The sequence below is a fragment of the Phycodurus eques genome, chromosome 9 (genome assembly GCF_024500275.1).
Source record: "Phycodurus eques isolate BA_2022a chromosome 9, UOR_Pequ_1.1, whole genome shotgun sequence".
NCBI classification, from domain to species: Eukaryota; Metazoa; Chordata; class Actinopteri; order Syngnathiformes; family Syngnathidae; genus Phycodurus; species Phycodurus eques.
Genome location: NC_084533.1, coordinates 5,302,164 through 5,320,564, shown reverse-complemented (window position 1 = coordinate 5,320,564; position 18,401 = coordinate 5,302,164). Strand labels below are relative to the sequence as shown.

General features: G+C 45.3%; 1 protein-coding gene across 1 annotated transcript in view; it reads left to right on the top strand.

Moving 5' to 3' along the window:
* uvssa (UV-stimulated scaffold protein A) overlaps positions 1–18,401 on the top strand; it is a 125,937-nt gene that overhangs the window by 29,845 nt on the left and 77,691 nt on the right. Inside the window, exons 5-6 of the mRNA XM_061685342.1 lie at positions 11,262–11,382; positions 14,325–14,789. Coding sequence (XP_061541326.1) covers positions 11,262–11,382; positions 14,325–14,789 — 586 coding nt within the window. The remainder of the gene's footprint in view (positions 1–11,261; positions 11,383–14,324; positions 14,790–18,401) is intronic.

Genomic DNA, 18,401 nt, shown 5'->3' with positions numbered 1-18,401 from the left:
GGACCTTCTTGCACTGTGACGCGTGAACCAACGTAGCTTTTTCAGCGACTTTCACTGTAGTGGTGGTTATGAGGAGGACTTGGAAAGGCCCCCAGCGCTGATGTCTCCACGTTTTCCACCGGAGGTTCTTAATCAGCACGAGGTCGCTGGGTTTGATGTCATGCAGGGGTCCGTCGGCCAGCCTTGGGAGTGCTGATTGGACTTGTTTCCTGAAATTGATTAGTTCATAATGTGCAATACCTGAACAATCTGTATGCCCATCGGCAGATCTGGCTTTGGCAGACACGAATGGATCCGGTCCAATGGAGTGACTGCAAAAAAGGGATAGCGGGCACACACATATATATCATATATATTTGACCTAATTTAATTGACTTTCCAACATTAATTTGGAGGTGGTAGCTATCATGTGTTCTGAGGTCAAATTGAAATCTGTCAGAATGCTGTTGTCAGAGAAAACCTTTCGAAGAAATTTTGGTCAGTTGTGCCCGACGAGGGAAGTCATGGCTATGATGTGGCCCGTGACAAAAATGAGTTTGACACCCCTGCTCTTGACATTTTACAAACATTTGGGCGGAATTAAAGCTCCAGCTAGGTACTTTTCCTTTCCCCCAAATGCCCATGTCTGTATCAACACAAGATCATGTAAATAATGAGTGAAGGGTTTTGAGTAGTTTGGCAATTGAATGACTTTCTTCTGTTGGATACAATCTGCCTCCGCATTTTTGTCCAAGGGATCTCTGGGGTTGAGGTCACCGAGGTGGTTAAAAAGCTCCTTGGTGGCAAAGCCCCAGGGGTGGATGAGATTCGTAAAGGCTCTAGAAGTTGTGGGGCTGTTCTGGTTGACACGTCTCTGCAACATCGTGTGGACATCGGGGACAATGCCTCTGGATTGGCAGACTGGGGTGGAGGTCCCCCTTTTTAAGAAGGGGGACCGGAGGGTGTTGTTCCATTCCACGGGATCATACTCCTCAGCCTCCCTGGTAAGGTCTATTCAGGGGTGCTGGAGAGGAGGGTCCATCGGGAAGTTGAATCTCAGATTCAGGAGGAGCGGTGTGGTTTTCGTCCTGGCCGTGGAACAGTGGACCAGCTCTACACCCTCAGCTGGGTCCTCGCGGGTGCATCGGAGGTTGCCCAACCAGTCTACATGTGTTTTGTGGACTTGGAGAAGGCGTTCGACCGTGTCCCTCGGGGAGTCCTGTGGGGCACCTAACCCTTTGATACAGGCTGTTCGATCCCTGTACGACCGGTGTCAGAGTTTGGTCCGCATTGCCAGCAGTAAGACAGACCCGTTTCCGGTGAGGGGTGGACTCCGCCAAGGCTGCCCTTGATCACCGATTCTGTTCATAACTTTTATGGACAGAATTTCTAGGCGAAGCTGAGGCGTAGAGGGGCTCTAGTTTGGTGGCCTCCGGATTGCATCTCCGCTTTTTGCAGATGATGTGGTTCTGTTGGCTTCATCAAGCCAGTTCTCCAACTCTCACTGGAGCGGTTCACAGCCGAGTGTGAAGCGGCTGGGATGAGAATCAGCACCTCCAAATCTGAGACATTGGTCCTCAGTCGGAAAAGGGTGGCGTGCCCTCTCCAGGTCGGGGATGAGACCATGCCCCAAGTGGAGGAATTCAAGTATCTTGGGGTCTTGTTCACGAATGAGGAGAGAATGGAACGGGAGATCGACAGGCGTATCAGTGCAGTGATGCAAACATTTTATCGGTCCATTGTGGTAAAGAAGGAGCTAAGTCGAAAAGCGAAGCTCTCAATTTACCGGTCGATCTATGTTCCTACCCTCACCTATGGTCACGAGCTGTGGGTCGAACAGGATCCCGGATACAAGCGCCCAAAATAAGTTTCCTCCGCAGGGAGGGAGGGTGAGAAGCTTGGTCATCCAGGAGGATCTCAGACTAGAGCCGCTGCTCCTCCACATTGACAGGAGCCAGATGAGGTGGCTGGGGCATCTGGTTCTGATGCCTCCCGGACGCCTCCCTGGTGAGGTGTTCCCGGCACGTCTCACCGGGAGGAGACCCTGGCGACGACCCAGGACACGCTAGAGAGATTACATCTCTCGGCTGGCCTGGAAACGCCTTGGGATTCCTCCGAAAGAGCTGGATGATGAAGTGGCTGGAGAGAGGGAAGTCTGGGCGACACTGCTAAAGCTACTGCCCCCGCAATCCGACCTCGGATAAGCATTAGAAAATGGATGGATGGATGGGATGCCAATGACACGGTCAGTTAAGGATAATTACTGATCCAGGAACTGCCGTAATTTGTCATGCCCAAACGTAACATCTGTATCATTCTTCAGTTTTTTGTCTGACGGTTGGGGGCTTTGAAATTTAGTTTTTCAGACGACTATTACAATATATCTTTGCTGACTGTATGCCAATATCAGCTTAGAATTTCAGTAAGGTCCCTGTGTTCCTTTTTCAACCTATAGCCTACAAGCGTATATATATATGTATACCGCATGTGGGAAGCCACTATATCATACCATATTGACCTAATGACAAATGTGCACAATTTAGTCTATATCGCTTCATATGTCAACCCAACTAGGTGAATGTTCCATAATGAGTTCAAAATTACAGACCAAATTACAGACAATATTGATGCTGTGTTTGCAGCCTGTTGAACTGGCTCTAAGTGAATCTATAAATTCAGATTTTTTTGTCAATCAATTACAGTGGGTACGGAAAGAATTCAGAACCCCTGAAATGTTTCACTTTGTTATATATTGTTATATATTGCAGCCATTTGCTAAAATCATTTGTTATTTTTTTCCTCATTAATGTACACAAAGCACCCCATATTGACAGAAAAAAACGGAATTGTTGAACTTTTTGCAGATTTATTAAAAAATAAAAACTGAAATATCCCACAGCCATAATTATTCTGACCCTTTGCTGTGACACTCATATATTTAACTCGGGTGCTATCCATTTCTTCTGATCATCCTTGAGCTGGTTCAACACCTTCATTGGAGTCCAGCTGTGTTTGATTATAATGATTGGACTTGAGTAGGAAAGCCACACACCTGTCTATATAAGACCTTACAGCTCACAGTGCATGTCAGCGCAAATGAGAATCATGAGGGCAAAGGAACTGCCTGAAGAGCTCAGAGACAGAATTGTGGCAAGGCACACATCTGGCCAAGGTTACAAAAAAATTCCTGCTGCACTTAAGGTTCCTAAGAGCACAGTGGCCTCCATAATCCTTAAAAGGAAAATGTTTGGGATGACCAGAAACCTTCCTAGAGCTAACCATCTGGCCAAACTGAGCAATCAGGGGAGAAGATACTTGATGAGAGAGGTAAAGAAGAACCCAAAGATCACTGTGGCTGAGCTCCAGAGATGCAGTTGGGAGACGGGAGAAAGTTCTAGAAAGTCAACCATCACTGCAGCCCTCCACCAGTCGAGGCTTCATGGCAGAGTGGCCCTACGAAAGCCACTCCTCACTGCAAGGCACATGAAAGCCCGGATGGAGTTTGCTAAATAAAAAAAATAAAAAAACACCTAAGGGACTCCACGTTGGTGAGAAATATGACTCTCTGGTCTGATGAGACCAAGATAGAACCTTTTGGGTTTAATTCTAAGCGGTATGTGTGAAGAAAACCAGGCACTGCTCATCACCTGTCCAATACAGTCCCAACAGTGAAGCATGGTGGTGGCAGCATCATGCTGTGGAGATGTTTTGCAGCTGCAGGGACAGGACGACTCAATGCAATTGAATGAAAGATGAATGCAGCCAAGTACAGGGGATATCCTGGAAGAACATCTTCTCCGGAGCGCTCAGGACCTCAGACTGTGCCGAAGGTTCACCTTCCAACAAGGCAATGACCCTAAGCATTCAGCTTAGGGTCATTGCCTTGATCAGAACAACGCTGTGACTGTTGTTGAATGGCCCAGCCTGAGCCCTGACTTAAACCCAATTGAGCATCTCTGGAGAGACTTGAAAATGGCTGTTCACCATCCAACCTGACCGAACTGGAGAGTATCTGCAAGGAGAAATGGCAGAGAATCCCCAAATCCAGTTGTGAACAATTTGTTGCATCATTCCCAAAAAGACTCATGGCTGTGTTAGCTCAAAAGGGTGCTTCGACTAAATACTGAGCAAAGGGTCTGAATACTTATGGCTGTGTGATATTTCAGTTTTTCTTTTTTAATAAATCTGCAAAAATTTCAACAATTCTGTTTTTTTCTGTTAATATGTGGTGCTGTGTGTACATTAATGAGGGGAAAAAATAACTTTAATGATTTTAGCAAATGGCTGCAGTATGAGAAAGACTGAAACATTTCAGGGGGTCTGAATACTTTCTGTACCCACTGTATGTGTCAAACATAACATGCAACGTCTGATGCGACTTTTGTACACAAGAGCACAAAACAAGACAAAATACACCCCCCCACCCCAAAAAAAACAAAACAATTCCAGACAAAACTCCCCCCTTTTTTGATAGTGACACATGGTCCCATCCATGCTCACTTAAGCAAAATACAAAAACAAAAAAAACATTCCAACAACCAAAAAGCGGTCCATACCGGACGGAAATTGTCCCAATGGGTATCGACTCAAATACTGGAACAATACCGTCAACGGCGTCTGTGTGAAGTGGATGCTGGCAGTGTTGGGGGCTGGGCAGTTTAGGTTCAATTAAATTGGCGGATAGGTCCTGATTAACACTATATTTGCTGGTAGCCCAATCGGTGGGATTTGACTTGAGAAATGTCAAGGAAGCAGAACATTGCGCATGAAGTTCAATTGGTAATAAGGATGCAATGCAAATAAGATAAGCATAAGGCTTACATCTATGTACTTAAAGCTCAAAGTTTGTGTGTTTGTTTTCAAAGAACCGCACGCCCCCGTACGCTCCAGCACGTTCCTGCACGTTTTGCACGTTCCTGCACGACTTAGGTTTCAACGCCCTCTTTAAATACCAAACTAATAATACATATCATGACAGGTAATTCTTACTATTACATGCGACCAAGGACATGTAAAAACATGCAGAAACGTACTATAAAGGCTGACGTCACTGGGGCTATCTCGCACGCGGTTTGCCTTCATACTCGAGTGCAACCCACGCATGCTGTTTTGAAAGTGTCCTGCAGTTCTCCTCCAAGTCGGGGGTGTCGCTACGGTTGGTATTGGCTAGGGCGTCACAGGGTGGAGTTTACGCTGCATTATTTTGGCCATTTCCGGTAGCCGTTTTTACCTTCCTTTCTGTAACAAGGAACAAAGCAACAACAATTGCGACCGTGGAACAGTCCTGATCCCTCATGCAGTCCCACCCCCACCTTAAACTCCTCTGTCACAGGTACAGCACACCTCACCACTGTTCTGCTGCCCTCATACATGTCATGCATTATTGTACCATACTTCTCTGCCGCTCCAGACTTCCGCATGCTGTACCACAGTTCCTCTCTGGGTACTCTGTCATAGGCCTTCTATAGATCCACAAAGACACAATGTGGCTCCTTTTGACCTCTGTGCTTTTCCATCAATATCCTCAAGGCAAATAATGCATATGTGGTACTCTTTCCAGGCGTGAAGCCATACTGTTGCTCGCAAATACTCACTTCTGTCCTGAGTCGAGCCTCCACTACTCTTTCCCATAACTTCATTGTGTGGCTCATTGACTTTCTTCCTCTCTAGTTCCCACAGTTCTGCACATCACCCTTGTTCTTAAAAATGGGCACCAGCACACTTTTCATCCATTCCTCAGGCATCAGAGTGAGGCACTACAAAGGATAATAAAGACTGCTCAGACATCTACGCACATCTTCACCAATAGGTGCAGAAAGAGGGCTCTCTGTATTATCAAGGAATCAACCCACCCCTCAGACCCTCTATTCCATCCGCTCAACTCTGGCAGGAGGCTACGGAGCATCCAATGCAGGACCGCCAGGCAGAGAAACCGCATCTTTCCGGAAACTGTTCGACTTTTAAACAAGAACAGTGCTCTGTACCCCCAACATCAACCCATGTATATTCATTCCTGTCCGATAAACACTGGATTCTTTTGAACTACAAGGACCATGGAAATATAGAACTCTTATGTGCAATTCAAGCCTGTGGCATTTGTATTTTTGCTGTATCCAATTCCTTGCTGCATTTGCACCCAGGGCCAGTTGTAGGCATGCATACTTGAGGGGGCAGACAGATATGTTAAGGGGGCTTGATGTAACAGCATATTTTTATCCATCCATCCATTTTTTTGTACCACTTATCCTCACTAGGGTCACGGGCGTCCTGGAGCCTATCCCAGCTGACTCTGGGCAAGAGGCGGAGTACACCCTGAACTGGTTGCCAGCCAATCGCAGAGCACACATAGACAAACAACCATTCACACACACACACATTCACACCTACGGGCAATTTAAAGTCTTCAATTAACCTACCAGGTATGTTTTGGGAATGTGGAAACCAGAATACCTGGAGAAATCCAACGTAGTCATGGGGAGAACATGCAAACTCCACACAGGGGTGGCCCGATTTGAAATTGGGTCCTTAGAACTATGAGGCAGATGTTGCTAACCAGTCGGTCACCGTGCCGCCGCATATTTTAAATTTATTTTTTAATTATTATTATTTACTATGACTGTATCTTAACGATTGCTGCATGGCATCTTTCACAACTTCAGATCCGAGCCGTCTATGTTTGCCAAGTATGTCAAAAATACACAAGGAATTTGTCTCCGGTAGAGTTGGAGCTGCTCTAGTATGACAATAGACAGTCCTCAAGGGTGGGTAGGGGTGTACCGACGATTTTTCCGGCAGTCCTGATTGTCTTTTGTAGTCAGAGTTTGTCCTTTTTTGTGGAGCACGAAACCAGACTGTGCTGGATGAACATAGGACTGATTTGATGACTGCTGTGTAGAACTGCCTCAACAGCCCCTGTGGCAGGCCGTGCTTCCTCAGAATCCGCAGAAATTACATCCTCTGATTGGCCTTTTTGAGGATGGAGTTGATGTTGGTCTCCCACTTCAGGTCCTGAGAGACTGTAATTCACTTCCAGGAACTTGAATGTCTCAATGCTTGACACAGGGCAGTTGGACAGCATGAAGGGCAGCTGTGGCGAAGGATGCTGCCTGAAGTCCACGATTATCTCTACATTTACGTGTTTAGCTCCAGGTTGTGTCAGCCACACTAAAGCTCCAGCTGCTGCACTTCCTGTCGACACCCAGACTCATCACCGTCTTTGATGAGGCCAATGACTGTGGTGTCATCTGCAAACTTCAGGAGTTGGACGTCCGGGTGCTTTGAGGTGCAGTCGTTCTTGTAGAAAGAGAAGAGCAGTCGAGAGAGGACATATCATTGGGCCATCCTTCACTGTGGATTGTATGATAACAATGACGTTCCAGTCATTTTCCTCTATACAGTACAAAATAAGCGGTCTGCATATGCGGCACAATGCTTTGACACAGATGGGCTGCTGTTTAATCAAGTCACCAGCAATAAATTAATACTTAAGTGACGTTTCATAAGTAACTATTATTGGTTTGATGAAGTAACTGTAATCCAATTACTCTCCCGGGGTACAGTAACATGTTACATTGCTCGTTACTCAAAATGGCGGCAATTTTGCAGTAACGCTAATGCGTTACCGGCATCACTGCTTGTGTGTCATTACTTATTTTCTATTAAAGTACACAGCCAAACAAATTTATAATCCTATACACACACACACTATCTTCTCCCAACTGCATCACAAGCTTCCCTCCTCCAGCCACTATGATGTGACTGCCCATGCACAAATCAGGTGAACCTGACCGTTTGAATAACAATAACACAAATGAGCAGGGAAGCATGGGATAATTTTATTTGAAGGGGTACAGCGTTTGTTTGAGGGAGCCGTGTCCCCTCTTGCCTCAGCATGTAGCCGGCCCCATTTGCACCTTTGTACACATTCCAACTCGCTGGATTCAAATCTTGCTGTATTTGCACCTTTGCAAACATTCACAACTGCAAAAATGTTTGAACTTTTTTATTGTATTGCATTTTCTGACTCTTTATTTTCTCGATACTTATTGGCCTCATCTGTGGGTATCAAATTTCTTCTTCTTTTCCTTTCGGCTTGTCCCGGTAGGGGTCACCACAGCGTGTCATCCATTTCCATGTAAGCCTATCTCCGGCGTCTTCCTTTCTAACACCAACTGCTCTCATGTCTTCCCTTACTACATTCATCAACCTTCCTTTTGGTCTTCCTCTCGCTCTCTTGCCTGGCAGCTCCATCCTCATCATCCTTCTACCAATATACTCACTATCTCTCCTCTGGACGTGTCCAAACAGTCCATGTCTGCTCCCTCTAACTTTGTCTCCAAAACATCTCACATTGGTTGTGCCTCTGATGAGCTCATTTCTAATCCTGTCCAACTTGCTCGCTCCAAGAGAGAACCTCAACATCTTTATTTCCTCTACCTCCAGCTCTGCTTCCAGTTTTCTCTTCAGTGCCACTGTCTCTGATCCGTACATCATGGCTGGCCTCACCACTGTCTTATAAACTTTGCCATTCATCCAAGCAGAGACTCTTCTGTCACACAATACACCTGACACCATCCTCCACCCGTTCCAACCTGCTTGGACCCGTTTCTTAACTTCCTTACCACACTCACCATTGCTCTAGACTGTCGGCTCCAAGTATTTAAAGTCCTATCTCTTCTCCCTCACTCTTCCCCCTCCACCCCTCTCATTCATGCACATATATTGTCTTACTTCGACTAATCTTAATTCCTCTCCTTTGCAGTGCATGCCTCCACCTTTCTAACTGTTCCTCCACCTGCTCCCTGCTTTCACTGCAGATCACAATGTCATCCGCAAACATCAAAGTCCACGAGGATTCCAGTCTAACCTCATCAGTCAGCCTATCCATCACCACAGCAAACAGGAAGGGGCTCAGGGCTGATCCCTGATTCAGTCCCACCTCCACCTTAAATTCCTGGTCACACCTACAGCACACCTCACCACTGTTCTGCTGCCCTCATACATGTCCTGTATTATTCGAACATACTTCTCTGCCACTCCAGACTTCCGCATACAGTGCCACAGTTCCTCTCTGGGTACTCTGTCAAACGCGCTCGATCTACAAAGACACAATGTCGCTCCTTCTGACCATTGTACTATTCCATAAACATTCCCAAGGCAAATCATGCATCTGTGGTACTCTTTCTAGGCATGAAACCATACTGTTGCTCGCAAATGCATTAGTCCTGAGTCTAGCCTCCACTACGATTTCCCATAACTTCATTGTGTGGCTCATCAACTTTATTCCTCTGTAGTTCCCACACCTCTGCACCTCATCACCCCTGTTCTTAAAAACGGGCACGAGCACACCTTTCCTCCATTCCGCAGGCATCTTCTCACGTGCTAGAATTCTGTTGAACAAGCTGGTCAAAAACTCCCTAGCCACCTCTCCTAGATGCTTCCATACCTCCACAGGAATGTCATCAGAACTGACTTTCCATTTTTCCTCCTTTCATGCCTTTCTATCCTCCCCCTTACTAATCATTGCCACTTCCTGGTCCACCACACTTGCCTCTTCTACTCTTCCTTCGCTCTCATTTTCCTTACTCATCAACTCCTCAAAGTATTCTTTCCATCTATCCAGCATACTACTGATGCCAGTCAACACATTTTCATCTCTATCCTTAATTACCGTAACCTGCTGCACATACTTCCCATCTCTATTCCTCTGTCTGGCCAACCTGTATAGATCATTTTCTCCTTTAGTGTCCAACCTGGCATACATATCATCTTATGCCTCTTGTTTGGCCTTCGCCACCTCTACCTTCGCCCTTCGTCGCATCTCCATGTATTGCTTTCTCCTCTCCTCTGTCCTCTGATTGTCCCACTTCTTCTTAGCTGACCTCTTTCCTTGTATGATTTCCTGTACTTTGAGGTTCCACCACCAAGTCTCCTTTTCCCCTTTCCTGCCAGAAGATACACCAAGTTCTCTCTGCCTGTCTCTCTAATCACCTTGGCTGTACTGGTCCAGTATTCTGGAAGCTCCTCCTGTCCACCGAGAGCCTGTCTCATCTCTTCCTGAAAAGCTGCACAACACACTTCCTTTCTCAGCTTCCACCACATGGGTCTCTCCTCTGCCATTGTCTTCTTAATGTTCCTCCCCATCATGTTACATACCACCATCATATGCTGTCGAACCACACTCCCCCTACCACTACCTTAGAGTCAGTAACCTTCAGATTACATCGTCTGCACAAGGTGTAATCCACCTGCGTGCTTCTACCTCCGCTCTTGTAGGTCACTTTATGTTCCTGCCTCTTCTGGAAAAAGGTGTTCACTACAGCCATTTCCATCTGTCCCTCAAAGTTCCTTTCCTCTATGCCAAACTTACCAAACACCTCTTCATCACCCCTGTTTCCTTTACCAACATGTCCATTACAATCTGCACCAATCAAGACTCTCTCTGTCTGGGATGCTCAGTACTACTTCATCTAGCTCCTGCCAGAATTTCTCTTTCACCTCTAGGTCACATCCTACCTGTGGGGCATAGCCACTGATTACATTATACATAATACCCTCAATTTCAGGTTTCAGCCTGATCACTCGATCTGATACTTTTTTCACCTCCAATACATTCTTAGCTAACTCTTCCTTTAAAATAACCGCTACTCCATTTCTCTTCCCATCTAAACCATGGTAAAATAATTTAAAACCAGCCCATAAACGTCAAGCCTTAGTGTCTTCCCCCCTGCTCTCCTGGACACACAATATATCAACCTTTCTCCTAATCATCATGTCAACCAACTCCCGAGCTTTTCCTGTCAGTCCCAATATTCCAAGTCCCCACATTCAGTTCTAGGCTCTGTGCTTTCCACCTCTCCTTTGTCTTTGACCCGCAGTTGCTAAATTTACAGCAGTGTCCTGCAGGTTGACGGCTCCGGTGGCAGAAGTTGTTAACCGGGTCCATGCCCGATCCGGGATGGAATTCTTTAGATTAACGCTCATATTTGTTTGGCAATGTTTTAAGCTGGATGCCCTTCCGGACGCCACCCTCTGCATTTATCCAGGCTCGGCACTGGCCTACAGTTTGCACTGGCTTGTACTCCCCATAGGGCTGCATTCAAATTTCTTACCATAGGATGTGTAAAGGTGTGTTGGTATGACAATTGAAGTCCTTGCTCAGCATTGAATGCAGTCCCAGCTGGCAATGAAATGGATCCTTTGAACAGTATTCTGAAATATGTACAAATATATCAATTTCTCATACCACCTCATAATGTCCACATTTGTTTTGGTTTTCTTAGGTGGACTTCCAGGATGCTGAGGCTAGGACAGTAGCAGAGCGGGAAAGAGAGACTGAGAGACAAAGGAAAATGGAGAGAATATACATTGAGAGACTGAAAGCAGCCATGAGAGACATGGAGGGTAAATGCAAAGTACACTACTCCCAAGAAGATATATTCTGTTTTCATGTAAAATTTCAGGTTGAACCTAAAATTCACTTACCAATGGCAAAATGGGAAAAAGACCTCTCAGTGTCAACTGACAATGATTACTGGGCACAAATCTGTAGAAGAGGGCGAAGAGCCAGGGTGAGAGCAAGCAGGGTGGAGCCCGAGCCATTGTCCGCCTATGAAAAGGTTGCGCGGACTTCTAAAGCCCTATTGCCCTTGTCCACGCTGTCCCTCTGTCTGTCCCCTAAAACCCTTCTCTTTCCGGCTGCATTTTCAATAAACATCATAATAATTAAAACATTTAAAAATAAGCAGAGGGAGTATTTCAAACTCCCGTTGCACAGCAAAACTGTTCCAGCACACAAAGGCATACCGATCTACCATTCTGCATGTATCTCATTGCGTGCACCACACTTCCCTTCAGAGGTCAAGACGTGCACAGCAGGAACAGGATCCCAACAATGAAGGCACACACAGAGTCAGCTAAGCACCCACAAATCCCACTGTTTGCACTGCCCACTGACGTCATTGGCTGTTTCGTACTCCTTGAACGCTGGCAGCTAGAGCTATTCCACACATCTACCATCAACACACAGATGTAATTGTCAATATTACTCTGTGGCGGACTAATATGTGGCCTGAGGTTCCGCCTGTGCGCTCCAAATCAGAGGACTTGATGAGACCAGAAAAAACTTCCGCCGCTTCTACTGTTAATAAGTCACGGTACTTTTGCTCCATTACAATGATCGAAATGTCGCTAGCTACATTTATTTATCAGTTATTACCTATTTATCAACTATTTTGAGACTACGAATTCGACTTCCGCATCGGGCGCTGTTTGCGCCAATCCAGTTTAAGCGCTAGTTTAAGCGCTAGTGACGTTACAGTTTAGTTCACCAATCAAACGTTACAGTTTAGTTCACCAATCAAACGACACTAGAAAGTCACATGACCTCACACGTCTTCCATTTGGCTTCCCGGAAATAGGTATTCACACTAGATAAGGCTGCACCGGAAGGTCGTCGTTACCATGAAGGCAACGGCGCGCTACTCTTGTTTACATTTAGAAAAACAAAAACAACAGCTTTCATGTATTGTCGTATTTGTCTGTCACTATCTGCCCAAACGTGGATATTTCAGTTCACTTATAACTTGAGAAAACACCGTGCAGTAAAATGCTATGTATTTTTTTTTTTTAGTTTTGACTGTGCATACACACACACAGCAACATCAGAGTTTGTACATTCACACTTTTTTATATATGTTTATGCTGTGGTAAAAAAAAAAATAAAAATCAGAAGTTACTATTTACTCAGTACTTGAGTAATAACTTCACTGCATACTTTTTACTTTTACTCAAGTAGTTTTTTTGAGGACTACAATTTACTTTTACTTGAGTCACATTATTGTCAATTAACAGTACTCTTACTTGAGGACAATGTTTGGCAACTCTACCGACCTCTGGAGCGGACATCCTCTTTGGCTACTATTACATTTAAGCAACATTTTTGCTCATCAGATCAGCCAGTGTGGTATGTGTTGCGCTGGTCTTTTGTATTTTCACGTTGAGGTGTGCTGCGGGTCGGGGGCCTGGTGTGGTCCCAAGTGGAACCAGGAAGCACATGTAACATCAGCGACAAGAGCTGATCTGCTAGTACATTTTGTATTAATTAGGAAACGCAGTTACAATTACCTAATTAGTTTACTGATGTTAATGTTAAATGTATTAAGCGACGGAGCGCGAAGGAATATGTCACAACATAGAATGAACTAACTTCAAATTCAGAAATGGCCAATAAAAACAGAAAACTATTATACTTAATATTTTCCTGGAGGATGCATTTGGGATTAGCCTTTGAAGTTGGCAGTAGGGGAAAATGAAGTGAAACAGACAATGATTTTAGTCAATTCATTTCCAGAATGAGAGTGCGTAAAGAGGAGGATGCTTTTCATGTGGCACAGCTTGAAGCAGGCATCAGGTGCAGGTGGAGATGGGCCTGGCTCAAGTTGGAGGCCAAAACAAAAAAGCAAAGAAATGAGGCAAATGTAATTCATCCATCCATTTTTTGAGCCGCTTCTCCTCACTAGGGTCGTGGGCGTGCTGGAGCCTATCCCAGCTGTCATCGGGCAGGAGGCTGGGTACACCCTGAACTGGTTGCCAGCCAATCGCAGGGCACATACAAACAAACAACCATTCGCACTCACATTCACACCTACGGGCAATTTAGAGTCTCCAATTAATGCATGTTTTTTCTGGATGTGGGAGGAAACCGGAGTGCCCGGAGAAAACCCACACAGGCAAGGGGAGAAGATGCAAACTCCACACAGGCGGGGCTGGGGATTGAACCCGGGTCCTCAGAACTGTGAGGCTGACGCTCTAATCAGTCCCCAACGTGCCGCCAAAAATTTAATTTTAATCTTAAATTTCTACAACATGTACTTGAGTGGTAGTGTAAATAAGTGTTTCTGCGTGAAGAATTATTATTATTACATTTATATTTTTGGCTTATTGTACTCTTTAGAGTCTTACAGATTGCTTAATTTATGTTAAAATAAAAAACAATTCTCTGCAGGGGCTCAGGGGATCCCCCCACACTCCCCCCTAAATTATTTGGTCACCTTTTTCATGCCTTTGGTGTTTACGCATGTCTGATTTGTTCCAAAATTATTTTGACAAAAACCGTCACGATCGTTCAGCCCGAGTCCTGAGTCATGGCTAAGTGTGGCTAAAAGTTTAACCGCATAAACACGTGAGGTTGTGGCTGACGCCACACAAGTGTGGTTAGATTTTTATACGGTTTCGCTACATTGACAAAAAGGTTTGACTTTAACTGGTATGTCAAGGCACCACTGTATTAGGTGTATCATATTTCTCCAGTTGTAATTTTAACAAAAGTATTGTTTCATTTACAGACTCCTCCCCAGATATTGAGGTGGCATTGACAGAGTTGGACTCCTGCCTGATGATACTTTGCCCTCAGTTTACCCTTCTAGACAGCCACCTGCTCACACAAACAACCACTCAATGTTTGCCAGATGAAGAACAACCCTGCTGTAGTAAAAACTTGATTGACAGGACAGAGAAGCTGAACGAGAGCAAGGAGAGGTGGTGCAAAGAAGAAAATTACAATTACATTGAGGAGCAGGAGGAGAAAAAAATAAAGAAAAAGAAGCAAAAGAGGTGTGAAAATGAACTAAACAGGAGTGACAAACAGGAGAAGAGAGCGATGGAAGGAGGACAAAGGTTTAAGATGAAACATTATGATGATGAGGACAGATGTGAAGCAGAAGAGCAGGACCCTCTTCATGGAGACTGTTTTATTAGAAACTCTGGCCTTATCTCTCGGTCATATTGTCTGGACTTGAACATGAGTCATGGTAAGTGCAATTTTTCAACATTTGAAAAAGAAGTCACTGGTATTGTGACAAATTCATCTTTGTGAAGGACACCAACATTTATGATGACACAATCAGTGTGTTGATAATACGCTGAAAAAAAAATCTGCCAGATCTCTTCTCTGAAGAGAACTTTACATGTGGTATTAAGAATCACAATTATTTTGATATTGAAATCACGATTAATAAACACTTTTCCTTTGGCTTGTCCCTTCAGAGGTCACCACAGCGTGTCATCCTTTTCCGTGTAAGCCTATCTCCTGCATCTTCCTCTTGAACACCAACTGCCCTCATGTCTTTCCTCACCACATCCATCAACCTTCTCTTTGGTCTTTCTCGAGCTCTCTTACCTGGCAGCTCCATCCTTATCACCCTTCTACCAATATACTCACTCACTCTCCTCTGTACGTGTCCAAAACATCAAAGTCTGCTCTCTCTAACTTTGTCTCCAGAACATCTAACCTTGACCGGCCCTCTGATGAGCTCATTCCTAATTTTATCCAACCTGGTCACTCTTAGAGAGAACTACAACATCTTCATTTCTGTCACCTCCACCTCTGCTTTCTGTTGTCTCTTCAGTGCCACTGTCTCTAATCCGTACATCATGGCTGACCTCCCCACTGTCTAATAAACTTTGCCCTTCATTCAAGCAGAGACTCTTCTGTCACATAACACACCTGACACCTTCCTCCACCCGTTCCAACGTGGTTGGACTCGTTTCTTCACTTCCCTACCACACTCACCATTGCTCTGGACTCGATCCCAAGTATTTAAAGTCCTCCACCCTCTCTATGTCTTCTCCCTGTAGCCTCACTCTTCCCCCTCCACCCCTCTCATTCATGCACATATATTCTGTCTTACTTTGGCAAATCTTCATTCCTCTCCTTTCCAGTGTATGCCTCCACCTTTTGAACATTTTCTCCACCTGCTCCCTGCTTTCACAGCAGATCACAATGTCATCTGCAAACATCATGGTCCACGGGGATTCCAGTCTAATCTCATCTGTCATCCTATCCATCACCACTGCAAACAGGAAGGGGCTCAGGGATGTTCCCTGATGCAATCCCACCTCCACCTTAAACTCCCCTGTCATACCTACAGCATACGTCACCACTTTTCCGCTGCCCTCATACATGTCTTTACTATTCTAACATACTTTTCTGCCCCTCCAGACTTTCGCATGCAGTACCATAGTTCCTCTCTGGGTACTCTGTCATAGGCTTTCTCTAGATCTACAAAGACACAATGTAGCTCCTTCTGAACTTCTCTGTAGTTCTCCATCAACACCCTCTCGCCAAATAATGCATCTGTGGTACTCTTTCTAGGCATGAAACCATACTGTTGCTCGCAAATGCTCACTTCTGTCCGGAGTCTAGCCTCGACTACTATTTTCCATAACTTAATTGTGTGGCTCATCAACTTTATTCCTTTATAGTTCCCACAGCCCTGCACATCACCCTTGTTCTTAAAAATGGGGACCAGCACATGTTTCCTCCATTCCTCAGGGATTTTCTCACCTGCTAGAATTATGTTGAACAAGCTGGTCAAAAACTCCATAGCCACCTCTCCTAGAGGCTTCCATACCTCCACAGGAATGTCATCAGGACCAACTACTTTTGCATTTTTCATCCTCTTTAGTGACTTTCTGACTTCCTAATCATTGCTACTTCCTGTTCCACCAGACTTGCCTCTTCAACTCTTCTTTCTCTCTGATTTTCTTTTCTTTCTCTCTGATTTTTTTCTCTCTCTGATCAACTCCTCAAAGTATTCTTTACATCCATGCAGTACACTACTGGCATCAGTCAGCACATTTCCATCTCTATCCTTAGTCTCCCTAACCTACTGCACATCCTTCCCATCTCTATCCCTCTGTCTTGTCTCCTTCTTTATTGTCCAACCTGCCATACACGTCATCATATCCCTCTTGTTTGGTCTTTGCCACCTCTACCGTCGCCTTACCTCGCACCTCCATGAATTTCTTTCTCCTCCCCTCACTCCTTCCAGTGTCCCACTTCTTCTTAGCTATCCTTTCCTTGTATAATTTCCTGTACTTTGAGGTTCCCACCGCCAAGTCTCCTTCTCCCCTTTCCTACCAGAAGACACACCAAGTACTCTCCTGCTCGTTTCTCTGATCACCTTGGCTGGAGTGGTCCAATCTTCTGGAAGCTACTCCTGTCTCACCTCTTCCCGAAAAGCCACACAACACTCTTCCTTTCTCAGCTTCCACCATATGATTCCCTGCTTTGCCTTTGTCTTCTTAATCTTCCTCGGCACCACCAGAGTCATTTTACAGATCACCACAGTCAGTAACCTCCTTCAGATTACAGAGTCTGCACAAGATGTAATCCACCTGCGTGCTTCGACCTCCGTTCTTGTTCCTGTGTCGTCTGAAAGAAAGTGTTCACTACAGCCATTTCCATCTTTTTTGCAAAGTCTACCACCGTCTGTCACACTGGTTCCTTTCCTGGATGCCAAACTTACCCATCACTTCTTCATCACCCCTCTTTCCTTCATTAACATGCATTAGAATCTGCACCAATCAAGACTCTGTCTGTCTGGGATGCTCAGTACTACTTCATCTAGCTCCTGCCAGAATTTCTCTTTCACCTCTAGGTCACATCCTACCTGTGGGGCATAGCCACTGATTACATTATACATAATACCCTCAATTTCAGGTTTCAGCCTGATCACTCGATCTGATAATTTTTTCACCTCCAATACATTCTTAGCTAACTCTTCCTTTAAAATAACTGCTACTCCATTTCTCTTCCCATCTAAACTATCCATCCATTTTCTGAGCCGCTTCTCCTCACTAGGGTCGCGGGCGTGCTGGAGCCTATCCCAGCTGTCATCGAACTGGTTGCCAGCCAATCGCAGGGCACATACAAACAGACACCATTTGCACTCACATTCACACCGAAGGGCAATTTAGAGTAGCCAATTAATGCATGTTGTTGGGATGTGGGAGGACAGCGGAGTGCCCGGAGAAAACCCACGCAGGCACGGGGAGAACATGCAAACTCCACACAGGCGGGACCGGGGATTGAACCCGGGTCCTCAGAACTGTGAGGCTGACGCTCTAACCAGTCGTCCACCGTGCCGCCCCCATCTAAACCGTGGTAAAATAATTTAAACCCAGCCCATAAATGTCGAGCCTTAATTCCTTCCCCCCTGCTCTCCTGGACACACAATATATCAACCTTTCTCCTAAGCATCATGTCAGCCAAGTCCCAAGGTTTTCCTGTCATAATCCCAACATTCAAAGTCCCCACATTCAGTTCTAGGCTTTGTGCTTTCTTCTTTTCTTTCTGTCTTAGAACCCCCTTTCCACCTCGCCTTCATTTTCGACCCACAGTAGCTGAATCTCCACCGCCGCCCTCTAGGTTAATGCCACCGGTGGCGGACATTGTTAACCCGGGATGCGACCGATCCAGTATGGAATTGTTTCGATGAACGCTCATATTTGTTTGGCAAAGTTTTAAGCCTGATGCCCGGCCTAGAGTTTGCTCTGACTTCCCCCACCCCCCATAGGGCTACATTCGATTAATAAACGCAATTATTCATTTACTGTAATTTTAAACTTTTTAGTTATTT